The sequence below is a fragment of the Solanum lycopersicum genome, chromosome 5, assembly GCF_036512215.1.
Source record: "Solanum lycopersicum chromosome 5, SLM_r2.1".
NCBI classification, from domain to species: domain Eukaryota; kingdom Viridiplantae; phylum Streptophyta; class Magnoliopsida; order Solanales; family Solanaceae; genus Solanum; species Solanum lycopersicum.
The window spans coordinates 64,657,302-64,679,175 of NC_090804.1; the positions used below are offsets into that span (position 1 = coordinate 64,657,302).

Here is a 21,874-nt window from a genome sequence, read left to right on the forward strand (position 1 = left end):
CAAAAGTTGGACGGCAATGGCATGAGTGAACCAAACTTTAAACGGAGGGTAAATCTAGACCTTTTCAAATAGTTTAGGGGCATATTTGAACCTTTTCCCTTTTTAAAAAGAGCCTCATGTAAAATGTTTTGGCTTAAAGAGGGAAACTTTATAGATGCCCCAACGAAAAAGTTCCCATAATTTCCAGCATAATTATAATGTAAATTGATTATGAATGTGTTTGGTATGAAGAAAATTATTGTTTAATGGAAAGTATTTTCTAGTAAGGGGTCTACCTTAAGTAAAATATCAAACTCATTGTGCATGCTTTTAAATTGGGTAAAATTCAAGGGCGCGAGTAATTTCTTAGATTATGATTGAAATTTGGAGACATATTTTAATTATTTTAAAGTCTTATTATTTTCTGAATTTTTTTTTGTAACTTTGTGCACTTTTTAACTTACGTATCATTCAAATATCTCTCACGCGTCTTAATTGTATGGAGTCACGGAGTGTGCCTTGTAAGATAAAAGATGTATAAAATTACAAAAAAAATAATCCAGGGGAAAATAAGACTTCAATTTTGTTAAGGTATATCTCAGGAATTTAGATTATAATCTAGGGATGTACTTGTGCATTTTCCCAAAATTCAAATATAACTATGGGAAAAGGGTTTGATATACCCCTCAACTTTGTCATTTAGAGCCGATATACCCTTTGTTATGAAAGTGACTCATATATACCCCTGCTTCTAAACAAATGGCTCACATATACCCTTTTCCTCTAATGGAAATGAAAAAATAATAATTTTAATCTAAATTTTTATTATTTTTTTCTAAAAAATATAATCCCATATGAGTAAATTTAATCCTCGTCAAAAAAAAAAATTTGACTTTTTTTTGTTTCAACTAATTTATAATTATTATTTTGATAATCAAATTTATTTATGTTTCACTAATATTCTTGTAAAACTTGTTGTAGATGACCAAATTTTTTCTTCGAATACGAAATTAAATTACAATACACAAAAAAAATAGTTTAATTTTTTTCTTTAAACTAAGGAATGAAAGAAAAAAATAAAATAAGAATAAGAAACTCAAATAATTATAATAAAAGAAGTCAAAAAATAATTTATGTATCAAAAAAATTAAAATATACCTTGAATTTTGATAGAAGAATCATATATACCCCTAAATAATTTTTTTAATAAAATAGAAGTAAAAAATATAAATTTAAAACTAATTTTTTAACATCCGTTAAATGAAGGGTATATGTGAGCCATTTTGTAACGGCAGGGGTCAAGCCACTTTTATAACGAGGGGTATATCAGCTCCAAATCCCTTTTCCCTATAACTATTGTTGAAGTTGTAGTTAAATAGATATAAATTCAAAAGGTATTAGGAAAATATCTTTTTGAAAAATTATAAAATATTGTACTAATCTTGGTTTTGCTTTTTGTTTTAATTCAAAATTTAATACTGTTATGATATTTTCGTATAAAAGATAACTATTTTTATTCATAAATTATCATATATATTTTTTTTATCCTCGTGAGTTATATATAAAATTTGATCAACTTAAAAATATTATATTATTTTCTTGGATTTATCATTTATTTGAATTCAAAATTTAATACTATTATGGTATTTCTGCGTAAAGATAACAATTTTTACTCATAAATTATCATATGATTTCCTTTTTATCATTGTTTATTAGTCTTGAAAATATACATTTAACTAACTTAGAAAAGTTAAGTAAATGTTTCATGTTTATTGGTTAAATTAATTAATCAAAATAAATAAATTCATATTCATTGATTGAAAACTTGAGTTTCAAAAAATTAAATAAGAATTGAAGGGTAAAATTACATCATTTTTTAATGCAAGTGTAAAGTAAAAATGTGACATACAAAATGAGACAAAGTGAATAATATATTTCCAATATCAAATATATTTCAAAAATCAACTCAAAAAATGAATAGCTCATATAATGTATTCAATTTCAAAATCATAAAACACTGACGAATTTCAAAATTGTGAAAAGTACGCTTATTTATATTTGGGTACACTTAAAATTTATTAAATATAAATTTATAAAGTTGTTCGGATTATATTAAATTAATGAATATATTAGTCGAAATAAATATTATGAATTAATATAATTAATTTAATTATTTAAACTCATATAAATATAAATTTAATTAAAGTCCATATATATTTCACCTAAATCAGATTGGCTGAAGGGAGTCGTGTTCCAATCGCAACTCTCTATTCTAAAACTATAAATATGGGTCTCATAATTCAGAAAAAGATAACCAAGAATTCTAAACAAGAAGCTAGAGAAAGCTCGTGGATCAAAAGCCATTAATTTATCTACAAGTTTAAGAATTCAAGGATTCAAGTGTTCAAGTTTAAGATTTGAAGAAGTCAAGAAAAAGTTCAAGATCAATGTCACATTCAAGTTCAAGATCAAATTCAAGATCAAGTTCAAGAACGATCAAGACCACCGGATTCAAGATGAAGCTCCAAGTCTTTGAATTCAACTAGAAAGTCAAGATCAAGATAAAGTTCAAGTCAAATGCAAGATCAAGATGAAGATCAAGATCACGTCCAAGTCCAAGTTCAAGTTCAAGAACAATTAAGATCAAGATCATCAGATTCAAGATCAAACTCCAAGCCCTTGAATTCAACTAGAAAGTCAAGATCAAGATTAAGTCGAAGTCCAAGATCAAGTTCAAGAACGATCAAGATAGAGACCATCGGACTCAAGATCAAGCTCCAAACCCTTGAATTCAACTATAAAGTCAAGATCACGATAAAGTTCAAGTTTAAGTCCAAGATCAAGATAGAGATCAAGACCAAGTCTAAGTCCAAGTCCAAGATCAAGATAGAGATCGAGATCAAGACCAAGTCCAAGTCTAAGATATATCCCAAGTTCAAGATCAAACTTTAAGCCTTTGAATTTACATTTAAAAAGGTGAACTCTGAGGAATCATAGAGATTATAACACTCGCACTTGAAAAAATATAAATCGATTGTTGATATAATCTTCCATTCTTGATTATTATTTTCTCGACGCAAATTTTATTGTCTTCAACAAGTACCCCTATAAACTATGATCAAGATTTTAGAACACATGCACTTTAACTAAAATAAAGTTCTATTACCCCTTGAATTCATTTTTTTTTTTGTAATTTTGTGCATCTTTTTTGTTTACGTGACATCTAAATATCTGCACACGCCTTAAATGTGTGGAGTCACAAAATCTGCCACATAAGACAAAAGGTGTATAAAATTATATAAAAAAAAGTTCAAGAAATAATAAGACCTTAATTTAGTTAGAGTGTGTCTCTGAAATTTAAATCATAATCTAAGGAATACTTATTTCTTGTCCCTTTAAATTTTAATGACGAAATATGCTATATATTCTTCAATAGGCTAAATCTGATGTGGAATCAATATATATATATATAAATGAGGACCATAGAGGAGGTGATGTGGCACCTCTATATGCCTCCATTTGCATTTAGCTTTTTCCATCTTTTTCTTTTTAAAAAAATTATATATCATAAAAATTACTTAAATTTATTACAAATAAAAATATTTAATTAATGGTGGGTCATTTATAACAAAAACTCTTCATATTTTTTATTTATTTATCTCACTTATAATTAAAAGAGAAACATAATTTATTTATTTTTTACTTTTTTAATTTAATTTAATTATTTTATTGTAAAAATATATTACTTCATTTATAAAAATATACAAATAAATACTTTATTAATGTATGAACATTTATAATTAAAAAACTTCTCTATATTTTTTTTCTATTTATTTATCTCACTTCTAATCATGAAATCATAGTATTTTTATTTTTTTTACATTTTAAGTATTTTTATTTTTATTTTTGAATTTATTCACTAGGAGTTACAACCCATGACTTGCCCCTCTTTAATTTTTACTTTTAATAATATTCATGACTCTCATAATTTTTATATTGATAACCTCCAATTTAAATTTATAAGTTTATGTGTCTTATGAAATTCCTTTATTTTGCCTATAAATTTATATTAGTTTCATGAAGATTCACATTCACAATTATTCTTTCTTTTTTCATCATATAAGTTTGATTTGTAACAAAAAAAGAAGTACATGAAGGTAAGAAATACTTCATTGAAATTTTTATTTTTTATTTCCTCTATTTTTGTCTATATAAATTCGTATTTGATTTGTGAAGGAAATTAACATGTAACCAAAAACAAAAAAGTACATGAAGTTAATAAATATATCATTCTCAAGTCCTTATTTTTTCATTTCCTTTATTTTGTCTATATAGATTCATATTTATTTTCATGAAGATTCTGTTGTGCGGAATTTGAGATAATACGAGAAAATATAAACGCGAAAAACAAGACAACAGATTTACGTGGTTCACCAATAAATTGGCTACGTCCACGGGAAGAGAGGGAGCAGTTTTATTATGGAGAGGCAAAAACAGAATTACAGAATAGGGTTTGCCATAGCGTCTATATATAGTGCTAAGCTACGCCCTAAAAGGCTTGGGCCCAACATACAGAATCAACAGAAAATTAAGGGCCCAATACAACAACATTGTATAGCGTCGGGCCGGGGGCGTCTCGCCCCCCCCCCCCCCGCCGGACCCCCAGGCCAGGGGGCGCGTCGCCCCCCTGGACCCCCCGACTCGCTGACCGAGCAGCGAGACCCCCGTCCTTTCTGTTTGTAGCGGGTCCGATTCAAGGCATTCAACAGATTCACATACAAAGTTATAATTTCTCTTCTTCATAATACTTGTATGGGAATTAGCTAACATGTAACCAAAAAAAAGTATATGAAGGTAAGATATATTTCATTCTTAAGTCTTTCTTTTTATTTTTATGTACTTATACATGCTTTCTTAATATATATTTTTATGTTTGTATTATAATTTATCAAGTAAGTATGATTAAAAATCTCTTTAATTCTTAACAATGTTTTATCCATATGCAATTACTCTTTCTAATAGTTAGTTTTCCATATATAATATAGTTTGATTATAATATTTGTTAGATATCATGAATAATTATTATTTAGTATTGTTATTACTATTGAAAAGATAATGTATAAATATATTAAATATGGTTTATATTTCGTTCTTTATTTTGACATAATTATTTTTAATTCGTATATATTTTTTTTTATTCAGTTGGTTGCATATATGAAGAGTTTGACATATGGATCAAAACATGATGGCGGATATTTTTACAAAAAAAGATGGTACAAGGAAAAAAATGAAGCATAATTAGAGATTATTTTTTCACTTTGAAATTTATTAGCAACTTAGTTACTTTTGCTAGAGTTTTTAAAATTTTTAATTTATGTAAATAATTTAGCTAAATGTATTATATTATCAATGCTAATCATTTGATCCTTTAGTATTCCATTTTCTCTTTGTTATGAAAAAAAATAGAAATAATTATTTCATTTTAACAATAACAAAATTTATGATGATTAGTTTCACTTTTATTATAACTTATAAAAAGTAATTGAAAAATATATTATTATTTTCATGATGTCATTTTTTGCGTATGTAACAATCTGTCGTCGTTCTTTTTGCTTTGAAATGTATTTATAATTTTTATGTAGTCACCAATTATTATATTTTCTCTGTTCATTTTTTATTTTTTCACACCTTATTTTTATTTTTTTATTTTACAAATAAAATCAATACATAATTAGTAATACATTTAGTGGCTAATAAAATTATACATTTGAATTATTTATAACTCATGTCTCTTCATCTTACTTGTAAAGTTTAATACTAAATATGAATCATGATTTTATATGCTTCATTTTTCGTAAATCTAATAAGTATTTAATTAATGTTTAAAAAATTATAATAAGCAAATGTAATAATAAAATAAAATAAAACAATATTGTTTTGACGAAATCAGACTTTGGATAGAATATCACTACTCCTACAAAACATAAAGAAAATTAAAACATCTACAATTTTCAACCTAATACAATATATTGTTATTTCAACATATTATCTCTTATTTCATTTACTTCACCACGATGAATATTTTGTTCTAATATATACATATACAAAATAAATAATATATTTTATATGTTTTAAAAAAGTCTATGATATCGCAGACGAGGAGAAATATAAATATTATCTATATATTCGATACTGATCTATGTATTATATATTTCATATTATTATCTTATAAATATTTCATATAATCGCGTGAAACGCGGATAATTTCACTAGTTATTAGAATAATTATCGAAGAAGAAATTTATTTTCGAGAACTTAAATATTTAATTAAATAAGAAAGCAATTTAATATTAACAACCCTTGATATGTTATCACTCCTACACTTTGAAACCTAATAAAATTATCTTTACTCTATTTACATAATATAATTGCATTGACTTTAATTAGTTCAAATTATATATACATATTAAAATTTTCTACTATTTTTCCTCCCTTGATTCCTCAATATATTTTTTTAAAAAAAAATAATTTAAAATGCCAGGAAAAAAAAACAAAAAAAAATATCTTGTTTATTTTAATTTTTTTTAAATTCTAAGTGGGGTATTAGCCGACGGAAAACGACAAATCCCAGATGCGAGGCCCCCACAAATATAATTCCTCGTAAATAATTAATTAATATTATTATATTATTTGCTTACTTTTGATCGATATTGAACGCAACAAAATAATAATTAAAATGTCAAAAAGTTATAACGGAACTAGAAATATTATAACCACACTTGACATACTATTTATTACTAATTTACGTAGATTATTTATAGGAACATATATATATGGTTAAAATATATGTTTCATATCAATAATAAATTATAATATTAAACATAATAGTATCAATATTTAAATTATTCATAATATTATTGACGAACAGTAGATTTTCTTTGAATAAGTGTTGATATATAAATAATTTGTCACATCGAGCCTAATTCAACTTTTGAAAATGAAGGGGAATGTCATTTTTATTAGAAACTAAAAGATTATATGAAAATTTGATACTATAAAAATTTAAACTCGCGAGAGATCATTTATATATTTGATAGACAATATAATGTACAAACTTCCAATATAAAGTTTAGTTATTATGATTAGACAGTTTCAACATATAAGATTATCACATATTTAATAAGTTAGGTGGAACAATTTATTTGTCAATTTTTACTCTTTCTAGAATATATTTCATTAATGATCTTAAAAACTGAGGATCATGTACTAATTAATATTATTATTTTGCTTAACTTTCCATTTTGAGAACTCAATTTTCTTGTTCTTTTTCTACCAAAAATATTAAAATTTCTCTATTCAATGTAGAACGTGCTAATCACATGAAACTATGATTTAAGTTTTTCAAAAACATTTCATAATATTTTGACTTCGGATCGAGATTGATACAAGTCTGTTTTTGTAATGACCCGTGAGGTTATTTTTGGAAAATTTAAATTATTCGTATAACTTGAGTTAATTTATTTATGAGTAATTGTAGATAAAAAAAAAATTAATAGATAGTTAGTGGGCTAAAGTGATCAGTTATTTAAGATTTTATACTATTAGGGTCATGTATATCAAAAAAAAATAAGTTAGTGGTTTTGATCAGTTTAATAAATAATTAATTTAGAAAAGAAGGAAAGGCAGAAACCTTACCTGAGTGACGCACGAGAGAGGAAAGGGAAGGAAATTCGATCTCCAGGTAACAATTAATAGAGCAATTTATCGCAATTGTTTTGTCATATTGACTCTATGTCAAATGAAAATTTTGTATGAATCGAGAATTTGGTTTAGCGGAGTGGTTAATATTTTATTCTGATTTAGTGTGCCATTCGTGGCATTTTGAGACTACTGGAAGCACCATTAGTTTATTATTATTATTATATATAATTAGTATAGTGATAGTGCTTATAAAGTGTTGGTTACAGGGGTGATTTATGATGTTGTGCATCTTTTTGGGGGTTTGGGACAATATGATACAAAGAAAAGAAAACAGTGTTGTGGCTATTGATATTATTATATAATTCTTAGGTTATTAATTTTGTGTGGAACCCTTATAAAAATAATTGTAATTAGTTGAGTTTTCTTTCTTTTTTTTAGTATTTCAATGTGTAATGGTTGTTGTAAATGTGTGTATGGAAAACAAGTATTTGGAAAAGTGTATTCAAGGGGTATGAGCGAACTGTTGGGAACGGAGGTTGTGCTCCTTCCGTGAGTAATCGGTAATTTGGATTAAAATTATTATTATCATCACATTCTGAGTTAAGTTTTGGTACATGGGGTAGGTAATTAAATATTAGATTTATAGTATCATATAAATACCATTTGAATATGATACTTAAAATATTAATTAACGTCAATGATTAAGAACTTGATTATAAAGTTGGGTGAATTTTTAGGTCAAGGTTATACACATAATAATGTGGGTGTTGTTAGTTCCGAAACCCTATTGTGAATATATACTTGAATAGGTTGCATCGATTTGGAAGCTCAACGGAAAGGAAAGACTCAAGTCATAGAGTGATTATTTGATTGGCTAAGGCAAGTGGATTTCTAAACTCTTGTTAAGCATACGAAATTCGTGTATTTCCTTGTGTGATGTTGAGAATGATTTGGAGACTTGTTGTTTATTTGTTGGTGTTGTATTTCTTGTTGTAAATTGTGCTTTGTTATCAAATGGTTATTTCCTCCTTTTAATTTGAGCATGTCATTTGCATTGTATCTGAGACATGGTTGTGGTAAGAGGATGATGTACTATTTTTGAGGGTCGTATCGCGCGCCGCGATGGATATTATATTTCGAGGGACGTATCGCGCGCCGCGAAGGTTACTATTTATCGAGGGTCGTGTCGTGCGCCGCGACAGATGCATGGACAGATATGTCCCCCATGGGTCCCGGACTGAGAGACAGCGGGTGTGTATCGTTAAGAAAGACATGCGTCACGATATTTGACATTGCATCTCATGGCATTGCACATTTTATTATTGATGAACTTGAACATGTGTTTTGCTGATCTTGTGACTGTTTCTCTGTGAAGTTTGTGATTGTTGAATATTGAGTTGTTATTGAGAATGTGTAAACTGATAGAGTGTGGTTATTGAGTGGTGTGTTTGGTAAACTGTTAGGCTGTAGCGTGGAGGTTTAGATAGGGTGTAAGGAGTACCCGTATTTTGTTCACTTAACTTGTGTTTAGAGGTTTGCTTGTTGGGTACCGCGTGGTTTGGTACTCACCCCTTGCTTCTACAAATTTTTGTAGGATACGAGCCTAGATCTTCGTGATACCTGTCATTCTTTTCGTTTCCAAGGCATCTTGTGGAGGATTGTGAGGTAGTTGCTTGCCATCTCAGCGAACTTTCCTACTCCAATTTATGACTTTGTTTTTACTTGAAAGACAACTTCATTTTAGACTTCTATTTTATTTCAACTCTAATATTTACATTAGAGGCTTGTGTACGTGACAACCTGATTTTGGGGATTGGATTAATATGACTTGGTTTCATAATAGGAATTGTTGTTGGATTGTCATTTACTTCCGCACTTTGTTAGATATTTGGTTTTAGGCGGACTTGTCTTGGTGGGATAAGACGAGTGTCATCACACCCATTTTTGGGTCGTGACAGTTTTAATAAGTTTGGGGCTTGGAGTTAAATTTTATTAAAAAAATCTTTAATTAATTTTTTTACATTATGAAATAAGAATGTAAGCAACGTAAATTTTCAACGAAAATATAATATAAAGTTAGAATAATAAAATCTAACTCGAGAAGTTGATGTAGCGATATTAAAATAGTGTTCTATTGAATTTGATAAGTGAATATAATTTATTTTTTTGGTAATGAAATTAGGTTTATTTGACATTTGGGAGATGTCAAAAAATTCAATAAAGAGAATATAAAAATAATGAAAGTGGAATTAAAAAGATAAATGTTTGAATAATGTGAGTTCGTGTTCATCGTTGGGATATAATTTTGTTAGCATGATCGTGGTGTTCGGGCTAACTTTCACATACCTTGATTAATTTCATGAGATATATGTCATTTTTCACCAACAATAAATACCAGCAGGTAACTTTGTCTATCAAAACTACGACAGATGAAAAATTCATGTATTATTTTTAATCTCTTAGTAATAAATAATGCTATAAACATTAACACAAACTTCATTAATGTCTATAGCTTTTTACTTTTATCAAACATAATCAAACCGTTATGTTTTCAAACTAGTTTAATATCAATATTGTATTTGTTCTAGGATTTCTACGTTAAAAATTTGTGTTGGATATAAAACTATATGATCAAACCATTAAAATTGTGTCCCCACAATATATGCACCATACTTTTGTTTCCATGCTATTATAGATAATTAAGTCAAAATATTTTGACAAAGTTACACTATATTAATATTATTTCCAATTTCATTTTTTTTTTAAAGTTAGACTGTTGATCTGCATACAAAAAAGGTGTATGCTTGAGTACAAACATATAACAAAATTTAAAAATTAAATATAATGGACCAATTGCAAATCTTTTTCATGATCGTGCTTGTGGACAACATACCCCTAATAAGCCTTTCAAATCTATAATTATAATTGTACTTTTTGCCCACTTGTAAAACAACTTGCTCTCTTGTTTAATCCAATAATTGCCTCTTCCATTATTACATAACTTTCTTCTTAATTTAATTAAATTTTTCAAAATGTACCCTTCCTCTTTAGGGTGGTAACACATATATATATAGTTTTTTCCACTCATATATTCTTTAATATACATTATTGTTTTATATCTCAATTAAGAAAGTATCAAAGAAAAAAAATGATTTTGAAGATTCAAGACGAGAAACAAAGTTCAGATTCAGTAGAATCATCAATATCACTCGAAGACACTTCCTCAAGTGATACTTATTCTTTCAATAAGGAAAATGGCTTTCATTCAGAACGACCTAAGAAGGAGATAAAACACTATATAGGTGTTAGAGCAAGGCCATGGGGAAAATTTGCGGCTGAAATTAGGGATTCAACTCGGAATGGAATTAGGGTTTGGCTTGGAACATTCAATAGTGCTGAAGAAGCCGCGTTAGCTTATGATCAAGTTGCATTTTTAATGAGAGGTCCAACAACTTGTCTAAATTTTCCAGTTGAAAGAGTTAGCAAGATGTTGGAAGAAACAGAAATTTGCAATTTCTTCAAGAATGGATTGTCACCAGCAGCAGCCTTAAAAGAGAAACACAAAAGGAGAAGTAGTAGTAATATTTCAAGAAAAAAGAAACAAAAGGTAAATCATGAAGAAGAAATTAACAATAACAATAATAATAATAATAATAATGTTGATAATAATAATAATAATAATAATAATAATAATAATAATAATAATAATGTTTTTACATTTGAAGATTTGGGAAGTGAACTATTGGATGAACTCTTGTCTGAGTATTCTAATTCAAATTAGAATACTCAATTTCCATATCTAGTTAAATTTGTCCATTTAGTTTTTTCAATGTTATATTCCTTCTTGTTCATTTTAATTTTTTTCAATTTAGTGTATATGTTTCTTTTATATATATTTAGAGGTTGATTAGCCTTGAAAAATATTTTTTTCTAATTTTCTTATATTGGGGATTATATAAAGAAATCGATATTTATTTATTTTTTCTGGAAAATATGATTAACTTTTATAAATAAGTAAAATGATTTTCCGGGTAAAAATAGGAAAAATAAATATCACAAGTGATATATTGGTATTTTATATTGATTGTGTCATTCGACATACTTCATCTTCACATCACCACACACTTCATTATTCATTATATTTAACCTGATTATATATACAAGTACTTCTAAGATAACTAGTTTTTGCTTACTGTCCAAACACACCAAAAAAATAAAAAATATTTTTCTAACAAATAGAAAAATATTTTCTCTCATGAGCGCGCTCTTACTAATTAATTAATCAATTATGTTAGTAGCAGTCCTCAAAAATATTAATGGACGTGTATGAAATTCTTCAGTAATTAACCTTAGTGTGCCAAATTCAGGAGTCCGGAGCCTAAAGGGTATAAAATATTAACAAAATTCCAAAAAGATATATATGAAATTTTATATTAACCAAAACGGCAAAATTGCTGTCTAGGCAGCGATTTTAATTTTTTTTAAAAAAAACACACATTTTGCAAAATCGCTGTAGCAGCAATTTTGCTTTTTTCGGCGAAGGAAATCGCTGTTATTCCAGCGATTTTGCCGTTTTGGTCAATATAAAATTTTATATACCGTTTTGAAAATTTTATTAATATTTTATACCATTCAGGCTCCGAACTCCCAAATTCACGGTGTACAAATGTAAGTTTATCAATTTATTTATTTGGCTGGATACGAAATGTAAGAATCAAATTAATAATATTTTAAATAGATTCAGATATAAAATTTAAATATTTAAAGAAAACATAAAAAATTATAAATTATAATAGATAATAATTCATATCATCATTTTGATTTTTAAATGTTAACTGTGATATATTTAAATTCATATGCTTTCAACAAGATGAGAGTGATCTTAAGAATCGTTTGACTCACGATATAAGAAATAATAATTTTGAAATAAAAACAATTAACTAATTTTGTGTTTGGCAAGATTAGTATTTTCCCCATAAGCAATCCACAATAGTTACATCACATTTTTTTGTATTTTCTTTTTTTTGTGTCACATTCCATAAGTAACAGAAATCAATAATTCAAATAAAAAAAATGGAAAATAAAATGGTATATCAAAAAAAATTTACAACTTATATCTTAGTGAAATTAGGTCTTAGGCCTAACTAATATCCCAAACGCTGGCTCAAACGGAGGAGGATTGCCCAAGCCTTATAAGGAGTCCACCCATTTTATTAACCATTAATGTGAAACTTTTGTCATTCTTTAATACCCCATCTCACGCCCAGTGTTTAGCAACTAGTGCGTGGACAATTTTGATTTTAGGGATCCCAACATCGGGTGAGACGGGCTCTGCTCTGATATCATGTGAAATTCTAGGTCTTAGGCCTAATTATGAAATTAGGTCTTAGGCCTAACTCATATCCCAAAAGCTAGCTCAGAGGAAGGAGAATTGTTCAAGCCTTATAAGGAGTCCACTCATCTCAATAAGCACCAATGTGAGACTTTTGTCATTCTTTAACACCTTATCTCACGACCAATACTTAACATTTGATGCGTAGGCAATTTTTATTTTTAAAAATCTCAACATCAAGTGAGACAGACCCTGCTCTGATACCATGTCATCCGATTTAAGAGAAAGAAAAATTCAGAAAAAGAGTGTCTATAAACCTGCACCATGCACTATATATACACACTAAGTAGAATGAAAGGGACCAATCAATGTGGTGGAATTTGATCAATCAAAATTTATTTACAATTTTAATTTGACACTAGTAGAAACAAATATTTTTTTCTATTTTGGGTCAATACTGGAAAATTTATATTTTATAAAAATATAATTTTTTCTATCATTTTTTATTGAATCAACTTACTGAAAAAAATATATGAAAAAATATTTTTTTATTTAAATAGTAAAATAATTTACGTCGTATAAATTGAGATCGGGGAGTAAATAATTGGCAGTGGTTCTCCTTGTGTCTAGTATATAGACAAAGCACTAGGTAAAAAATGAACCATCAATCTCAGTACTCACATTTATGATTTAGAACAAACATTATAAAATTCCAAAATAATTTTAAATTGACCCCACTTTTCCTTAACAAATAAAATAATTAAACTATGTGCAACGTATCTCTAAGTTCTGATTTTGACAAAACCTACTAGACTTCACTAAGAAGACTGAAAATATAAGTTTTTTGAATTTTGACTTGATTGTTATGTATTGATTTGATACATATTTTTTTATTTATAATCTTAATGTATTACTTTGTCTATTTGAACCAATTCAATTATACTATTTGCAATCGCTTATTATAGATAATACCTTGAAAAGTATTTATGAAGCGAGTTTCAGTGTAGAATGAACCATAAATATTTGAAACACAAATAAAAAATGTAAAATAGGGTATACATTTTAAATTTGAGGGATAAATGTAAACTCATGGGGTATACATTTTAAATTCGAGGGATAAGTACATCTTAAGCGTCATTTTTTATTTTGTTATTTTAAAAGTTATTTTGTAATAAATCATGTTTTTATATGTAATGATATTTATACTTTTATTGTGTTATGTTTTAATGTTTTATCTCGTAGTGATTTTTTCTAAAATATTTAAAGAAAGAAAGAAACTTTCATATAAGACGACGTTGTATTTTTTTTGTATAGTAATCTTTATCAAATGAAAAATATAATAACTTATTTTATATAATTAGTTATTTGTTTGGATTATATGCAGAATTATTGAATTTCTTTTGCCAATTTTTGTAATAATAAAATTATATATATAAAAAAGAAAATATGTAAGATTTACGCCTCAAAAATTCATTAGACTTATGTTTCGCTTTGTATTGTATAAAAGTTTTCATCTCGCTCTTTCCATCTTTTAAATCAATTGTTATAACTATCCATCATCTTTAATTAAGAATTTGATTTAAGTCCCTAATAAATTCACATTTAATAAAAAAAAAATATTTTACCTCAAAAGAAAATTATCTGACACAAATTTAAATATTTATACTCTTTTTGAATGATAAGATCTTGTTTCTTTCCAACAAGCATTTCACTTTCACCTCTATAATAAAAAAATAATTTCAAAGAAGAATAATGACACTTGATGAAAAAATAAATTATTCAAATTTCAAAAATTAAAAAAAAAATCGACATCAACTCTTTTAGTATAAGTAGAGACAAATGAATAAGTTAAAGAAACAACTCTGTCTTTTTCATATTAAAGTATTTAAAGAAGAATGTATAAAAGATATTGTAAATTATTATTATTTGGCCAAGTGCCTATACTTAATTATTTAATTAATAATGCAATTTCCCCAAGAATAATGTGAGTTGGTCTCCTTATGATGAGTAGAGAGACAATAAAATGGGATTGTAGGTGTAAAGATTGTTTATTATAATATATAATGTTTGTTATTAATATTACTACTATTTCATAGTGATGATGGAAGCCATCTTCAAGATTTTATGACTATGTGACAAGTGACAGCTAATATACTATCGAAATGGGAATCATAATTGAAAATGAAAGTGTCAATAATAGTAATTAATAAATATAGTAATTAATAAATATTGTTTCGATCATATTTACGTGATATTATTTAATTTTTAAAAATAAATTAAAATGCATTAAAAGAAGCAAATGATTTCATATCATTATAAAAGTTTTTCATTAATTGTAGTATTAAAAAAAAATTAAAATTATTTTTTTAAATACTAAATATATTATTTTTCGCTGAATGAATTAGTTAAAAATAATGTCATATAAATTAAAACGAAACAAATGTTTACATTGTCATTTATAGGGGGGTTTTGTCTTCTTTTGAGAGAGATCGATATTTCTATAATTTATTTTTATTTAGTTTCGAACCTCATTTTCTTCTACTTGATATATTTTTATAAATATAAAAATAACTTGATATATTCATCAAACACTTTGAAAATAAGGGTGGATCTACGTAGAGTCTTTCGAATCGGGTGTTTGAATATCTATCAATCTGGTCTCGTAATATATATATTAAAAGGTATTGTACTAAAATTAACATCGAGTATTTAGTGAACAAATGATTTGACATTCTTGGGTGGTGTTCAATGCTCTTTTAGAAATTTTTAAGTTGAGTTTAAATCTCACTCTTAATATTTTTTTTTATATATTTTTAACTTCTTTATTGAGAAAAATATCAAATTCATACCCAATAATTAAAATATTATGATGTGCACAAATCCATCGAACACAACACTATAAATGTAAATTCAAGATTTTGAATTTTCCCTACGTGACAAGTGACAACTAATCTAAGAAAGAAAATCAATATAGAAAAGAAAAGGAACAAAACATTATTTCCTATATTTAATTTGTACGACATTATTTTGTAATACTACTCTTATAGTTATAAAAATACTAGGAAAAGTATAATACTTTTTACCTTCTTTTTTTTTAGTACATAAAATTTAATTCGTACTATCTATTTCTTTTTCTTTCCTTTTACAATTCGAAATTCTCTTCTACTTGTGATAAAAAGAATTGTTTAATATTTTTTTTTTCAATAATGGCAATTCTCACAGATTACCAAGAAGAAAATCAAGAACAAACCATGGAGATCATTGAGAAAGAACAAGAAAATTCTTCTACTTTAGCCCCTAAAGAAGAAGAAATTACATCTTCAACCCCAAAAGAAGAGAAACTTGAGCCAAATACGTCCAATGGACTTGATATGGAGAATTATTCATGGGGACAATCTCTTCAAGAAGTTACCACCAATGTTCCTGTTCCTCAAGGTATAAAATAATTTAATTTATTACATGTTTTATAAGGCAAAAAGAAATTTTTTTAACTATGTATAAATCATAGTATGACTTTAATACGTCTAGGAGTTGCTTTAGATAATGTTTCATTCAGATTACGTGTTTAAACTTCGATCGAGACAATCTATTAATACTTTTTACATAGATTATTGATTTTTTTGTTATTGTCATATACAATAAATTATGTGATTAATAATATCTGATTTATTTTATTTTATTTTTTACCTTAGGTACAAAATCAAGATTCAATAATTGTGGAAATCAAGGCCAGTACTCTCAAAGTTGGACTAAAAAACCAACCACTAATATTAGATGGTTAATATTTCAAGGGAGTTAAAGTTGATGAATGTTATTGGAGTTTAGAAGATGAAAAGGAATTTAACTTCATCTCAAATCAAAATATGAGAAATTAATTAAAGCGAATTAAAATATAATAAACACTGGGGAGGAGCAATCAACCATAGGTAGATGTGGCATATTTGATTTGAATCATAATAATACTCTAACAAATGAATTAAAGGCAAAAGAAAAAGTCCAAGCTAGCATTTAATATTTAATAATGATCAAGTTTCTAATCGAAATCTTGTTTTTTTTAAAAAAATAATAATAATTTATATTTTGGAAAATGGTTCATATTTGTATTTTAATTCTTAGAAGAGAATCATATTTATCCTTCATCATATTTTTTTGATATATTTGTCTTTACCATTCAAATTTAGGTTCATATTTGTCCATATACAGTTAAGTATTGTATCACCATTTTTATTAGTCCACGTGGTGCCTATGTGGCTTCTTGTGTATATATTTTTATTATAATTAAAATTTTACTTTTTATTTAGTATTTTATCCGACCTATTTAGTAAAATCTGTCCCAAACAAAATAAAGACCTATTAACTCGATTTCAGCACCCATCCAATCAGATTAATTTAGCCATCAAAACATGGTTATACGGAGACAACCGCCTTCAACTTTCTCTCCATAGCTTTACAAGATCTCAAAAGAAGCATTTTTTTATCCTACTAGTACATTAGAGAGGTGAGAGAGGCTGGTTATATAAAATTTAATAGAGCTAAATGTTGGTCGAAAAAGAACTGATAGGAGATGATTAGATGAAAAATAACATAAGTATAGTTTACTATCAAAATAACTCTAAATGCAGAAAGATATAAAAATTAAAAATTAGATTAAAAGAATATCAAAGAGGTTTTGACAAAACTAAGCCATAATATAAAGCAATTCACTCAAAATAATACGTTTCTCTAAAATTTTATAAAACTAATATAAACGTATTTCACAATAATGTTTTAGAGTATATTTTATTTTTTTAAAGCTGGCGGCGTTAGATTGATACACGTTACTCATAGTAAAACGTTACTCAAAATGACGTTTTAGGAGTAAAACGATACTTACAGTTACGTATATCAACCTAACGCTATTAGTATTTTAAAAACGAAATATACTCTAAAACGTTATTCATGAAATACATTCATACTAGTTTTATAAAAAAAATTTAAAAAAATATATTATTTTGATAAGTTGTTTTACATTATTATGACTTAGATTGGTCAAAAATTCCCAAAAATTTTTTACCAAACTAAATCATGATATAAATAATACCAAATAACCAAACATTATCCCACTTCAGGTAGGACATGCAGGGCTAGCTCAACCTCATCTTGGCCTTATATTAATTAAAATAATTATACTATATAGTTTTAAGATAACAAAATTTCTAGAGACTAGACGTAATTTTAATACATGCCAAATGAAATTGGATGTATAGAGTTGGTTTATTCTTAAATTATTCTTCTTCATCGTGATGTAACCCATCTCCCATATATTATTATAATATTAATATATTGTATTCACTAATATAAATTCAAGATTGAGACTTTTTTATTTATGACAAGTGCCAACTAATCTTAGAAAGAAAATCAGTATTGAAAAGGAAAGGGCCAATAACAGTACTTCTTTTTTTTTTTAAATGCATAACACATTAATATTCTTTTTTAACTTGCTTTGAATTACATTTATGCTCTTCAATTTTGGGTGTGCACAAATAGACACTTAAACTTGTATAAAGTTAAATAAATAGATACACATGTCATCCTACATGTCATTTTTTGTCTTATGTGTATTGTGTCATGTAAAACTCATGTGTTTATTTATTTAAAAATTGGATAGTTTAAGTGTCTATTTGTGCATTACGAAAGTTGGAAGTCAAAGTTAAAATTTGAAGTCAAATTTAAGGTCTAATATATGTATTATGTATTTTTTTAAATATAGAAATCCTTTTAACTTTTAATTTTTTATTTCATTTTTATTCATATATTTTCGATAACAACCAAAAAAACATTATAATTATTTTTAATATTACAAGATTTAAAGGGGACAAATTTTCAACAATAGATAGATGTAGCATATTCTATTTAGATCATAATAATACTCCAAATGAAGGTGCAAGGACTATCAAATCAAAGACTAAGCTAGCATTTACTTTTTTGTAAATGATTAATTTTAGACCAAACATGATATAATTTTGAGGTCGGCTATAATATAGTAGAGGTAGAGGTAAATTGGAAAAAAAAATAGCGGAGGTGATTATTAGACTAAATATAATATAATTTTAGCCTAATGATCAAAGTTATAATTTTGAAAAAAAAAATATTAGAGATCAAAGATTATAATAGAAAAAATAGATAGTTGAGTATTGTAATTTTTTCTGTGAGAAAAACAATGTGCTAGCCCATCTTCTCTCCACCTTACTAGTAGTATAATACTTCCTTCATTTCATTTTACGTGGTATTATTTTTTTTGTTCAATTTTAAAAAGAATGTTATATTTTTTTTATTTTTAAATATTTAAATCTATATTTTCTTTAATCTGGTTGATCCCACATAATTTTAAAAGTAATACTCAAATATATATATAAAAAGAGAGAAAAGTGAAGCGAAAAGCAATTTAATAAATATATTAAAGTCTTCATTTATTTTTTAAACTCTGTATCTGGTTAAATATTGTCACATAAAATAAGACGAAAAGAGTATTTAATTAATAATCGCGATGCTTATTCTCCAGCAAGCATATTTTATTATTTTTTGCTTTATTTATTTTATAATAAAATATTAGTACTATATATTTCTTGAAACTCAACGTTGAATAACTGAGTGCGAAACTTAAAGGGTACAAAATATTAACAAAAATTTTAAAATGGTATATAAAATTTTAATAAAACCAAAACGGTAAAATCGTTGCAGATGCAGCGACTTACCTCACCTGAAAAAGCAAAATCACTGCTTGCAAAAGTTATTTTTTTTAATAAAAAAATGAAATCGCTGTAAAAGTTATTTTTTTAAGGCAGCGATTTCAAAATTTTGTTTTCTTAGAAATCGCTGCCTTGGCAACGATTTCATTTTTTTTTAATTATATTTTTTTTTTAAAAAATAAGGTATATCGCTGCCAGGGAAGCGATTTATAATTTTTTATATATATATAAAACGCTGCCCAGGCAGCGACTTTATGAAAAAAAAATTGTAAAACAAATCGCTGGTATAAATAAAAAAAAATTTAATAAAATAAATTGTCTCCTGCAGCATACAAATGGACCACTTTATGAATTTTTTTTGGTCATAAAGTCGCTGCCTGGGCAGCGATTTATTTTATTAAAATTTTTTTTTATATAAATTGTTGCCTTGGCAGCGATTTATTTTATATAAAAAAAATATATATTTCATAAAGTCGCTGCCTGGGCAGCGTTTTATTAAAAAAATTATAAATCGCTGCCCTGGCAGCGATATACCTTATTTAAAAAAAAATGAAATCGCTGTCAAGGCAGCGATTTCTAAGAAACAAAATTATGAAATCGCTGTCTAAGCAGCGATTTCATTTTTTTATTTAAAAAAATAACTTTTGCAAAATCGTTGTATCTGCAGCGATTTTGCTTTTTCAGGTGAGATAAGTCGTTGTATCTGCAGCGATTTTACCATTTTGATTTTATTAAAATTTTATATATCGTTTTGAAATTTTTGTTAATATTTTGTATCCTTTAAGTTTCAGACTCTCGAATAACTTATCTTGTATTTGAATGATATATCTATTGAATATAATTTTTTTACTTCATAAAAAATCCATAAAATTAAAATCTCACACTCAACCACTTATTGAAAATATATTATTATTTTTAAAGCATTAACCCCCACCCCACTCCCTACACCCAAACAAACGGAAAAATGGCCCCTACACCTAAATAAGAGAATGTTGACGAAAACTGAAAAATGATATGGGGTAGTTTTTTTAATTAAAAATACTATTGAAATTCCAAAAGAAGAAGAGAGGAATCTCATGGTGAGCATTTGTATTTATTTATTTATTTATAACAAAATAGCAAAGAAAGTGAATAAAAATTTTAAAAAAAAAAGACAAATCTATATGTACCAAAACAAGTCTGAAACATTATTTCAACTCATCAAAAGCTCTTCTTGAAACTAAACTCTAAATTCTTCAAGAAATCCAGAACAAATAAAAAAAAAGAAAAAAAAGAGACTCGTACATTGCGATCTTGATTATTATCTCCCACGAAAACTGAACTTAGTATTTTCGACACGAAGAATATAATAAACATTCCTATGATGAAGTCATTAAAAGCTCTTCTAATAATTCAACTCCCAAGTCTTGAAAAACAAAAACATTTTCCAAATTCTCATTCTTCTTCTTTCTACTACTTCTCTTGTGCTTGACTCTTCTAGTTTTATGAGTAGCTTTTAAAACAGCAGCTGGAGATAATCCATCTTTACAAGAATACTCAATATTTTCAAGAGATTTTTTAACATGTTCCATTGGAAAATTGAGTAGAGACCAAGGACCCCTCATTGATAATGCGGCTTGATCATAAGCTAAAGCAGCTTCTTCAGCAGTATCAAATGTTCCTAACCAAACCCTAATTCCATTACGCGTTGAATCCCTAATTTCTGATGCATATTTACCCCATGGCCTCTTTCTAACTCCAATATAATGTTTTTCTTGATCATCTTCATGTTTTTTCTCTATGGATGTTACCTCTTCTTGATCATGATGAATATTTTGGATACTTGCTACTTTTGATGTTGTTGTTGTTGTTGTTGTAGTACTAGTGTTTGAGGATTCTACTACTATTTCTTCATCATTACATGGTATAATTATTGGTAGATATTCATCAATATCAACAAATGGATCATGAGTATTACTCCATGATGATTCATCTTCCAAAAACAACAAATTGGAATGTGAAAATGAAGTATCTATCTCTAGTGGGCTTGACATCTTTTGATTTTTGTTTTTGGGTTGTCAAGAGAGTCTCAAAAGCTGTTGAGTTGCTTAGGTTATTTATATATAGACCCCCACTATTGGATGAGGAAAGAGAA

The 21,874-nt window shown here is 26.8% G+C and overlaps 2 protein-coding genes and 1 long non-coding RNA gene across 3 annotated transcripts; 2 read left to right on the top strand and 1 right to left on the bottom strand.

Moving 5' to 3' along the window:
* Nucleotides 1-10,828: 10,828 nt before the first annotated feature.
* LOC101262522 (ethylene-response factor C3-like) lies at nt 10,829-11,461 on the top strand. Its single transcript, XM_010323312.4, has one exon. The coding sequence runs from the start codon at nt 10,829-10,831 to the stop codon at nt 11,459-11,461; it is 633 nt and encodes a 210-aa protein (XP_010321614.2).
* A 4,582-nt stretch (nt 11,462-16,043) lies between these two features.
* LOC109120357 (uncharacterized) lies at nt 16,044-17,154 on the top strand. The gene is made up of 2 exons (XR_011221408.1): nt 16,044-16,447; nt 16,705-17,154. It is a non-coding gene; the product is annotated as an uncharacterized lncRNA (long non-coding RNA).
* Nucleotides 17,155-20,814: 3,660 nt separating this feature from the next.
* Nucleotides 20,815-21,810, bottom strand: LOC606712 (ethylene-responsive transcription factor 1). The gene has a single exon (NM_001247912.2). It carries the CDS (start codon nt 21,771-21,773, stop codon nt 21,099-21,101), a length of 675 nt encoding a protein of 224 aa, NP_001234841.2. The 5' UTR covers nt 21,774-21,810; the 3' UTR covers nt 20,815-21,098.
* Nucleotides 21,811-21,874: the final 64 nt, after the last annotated feature.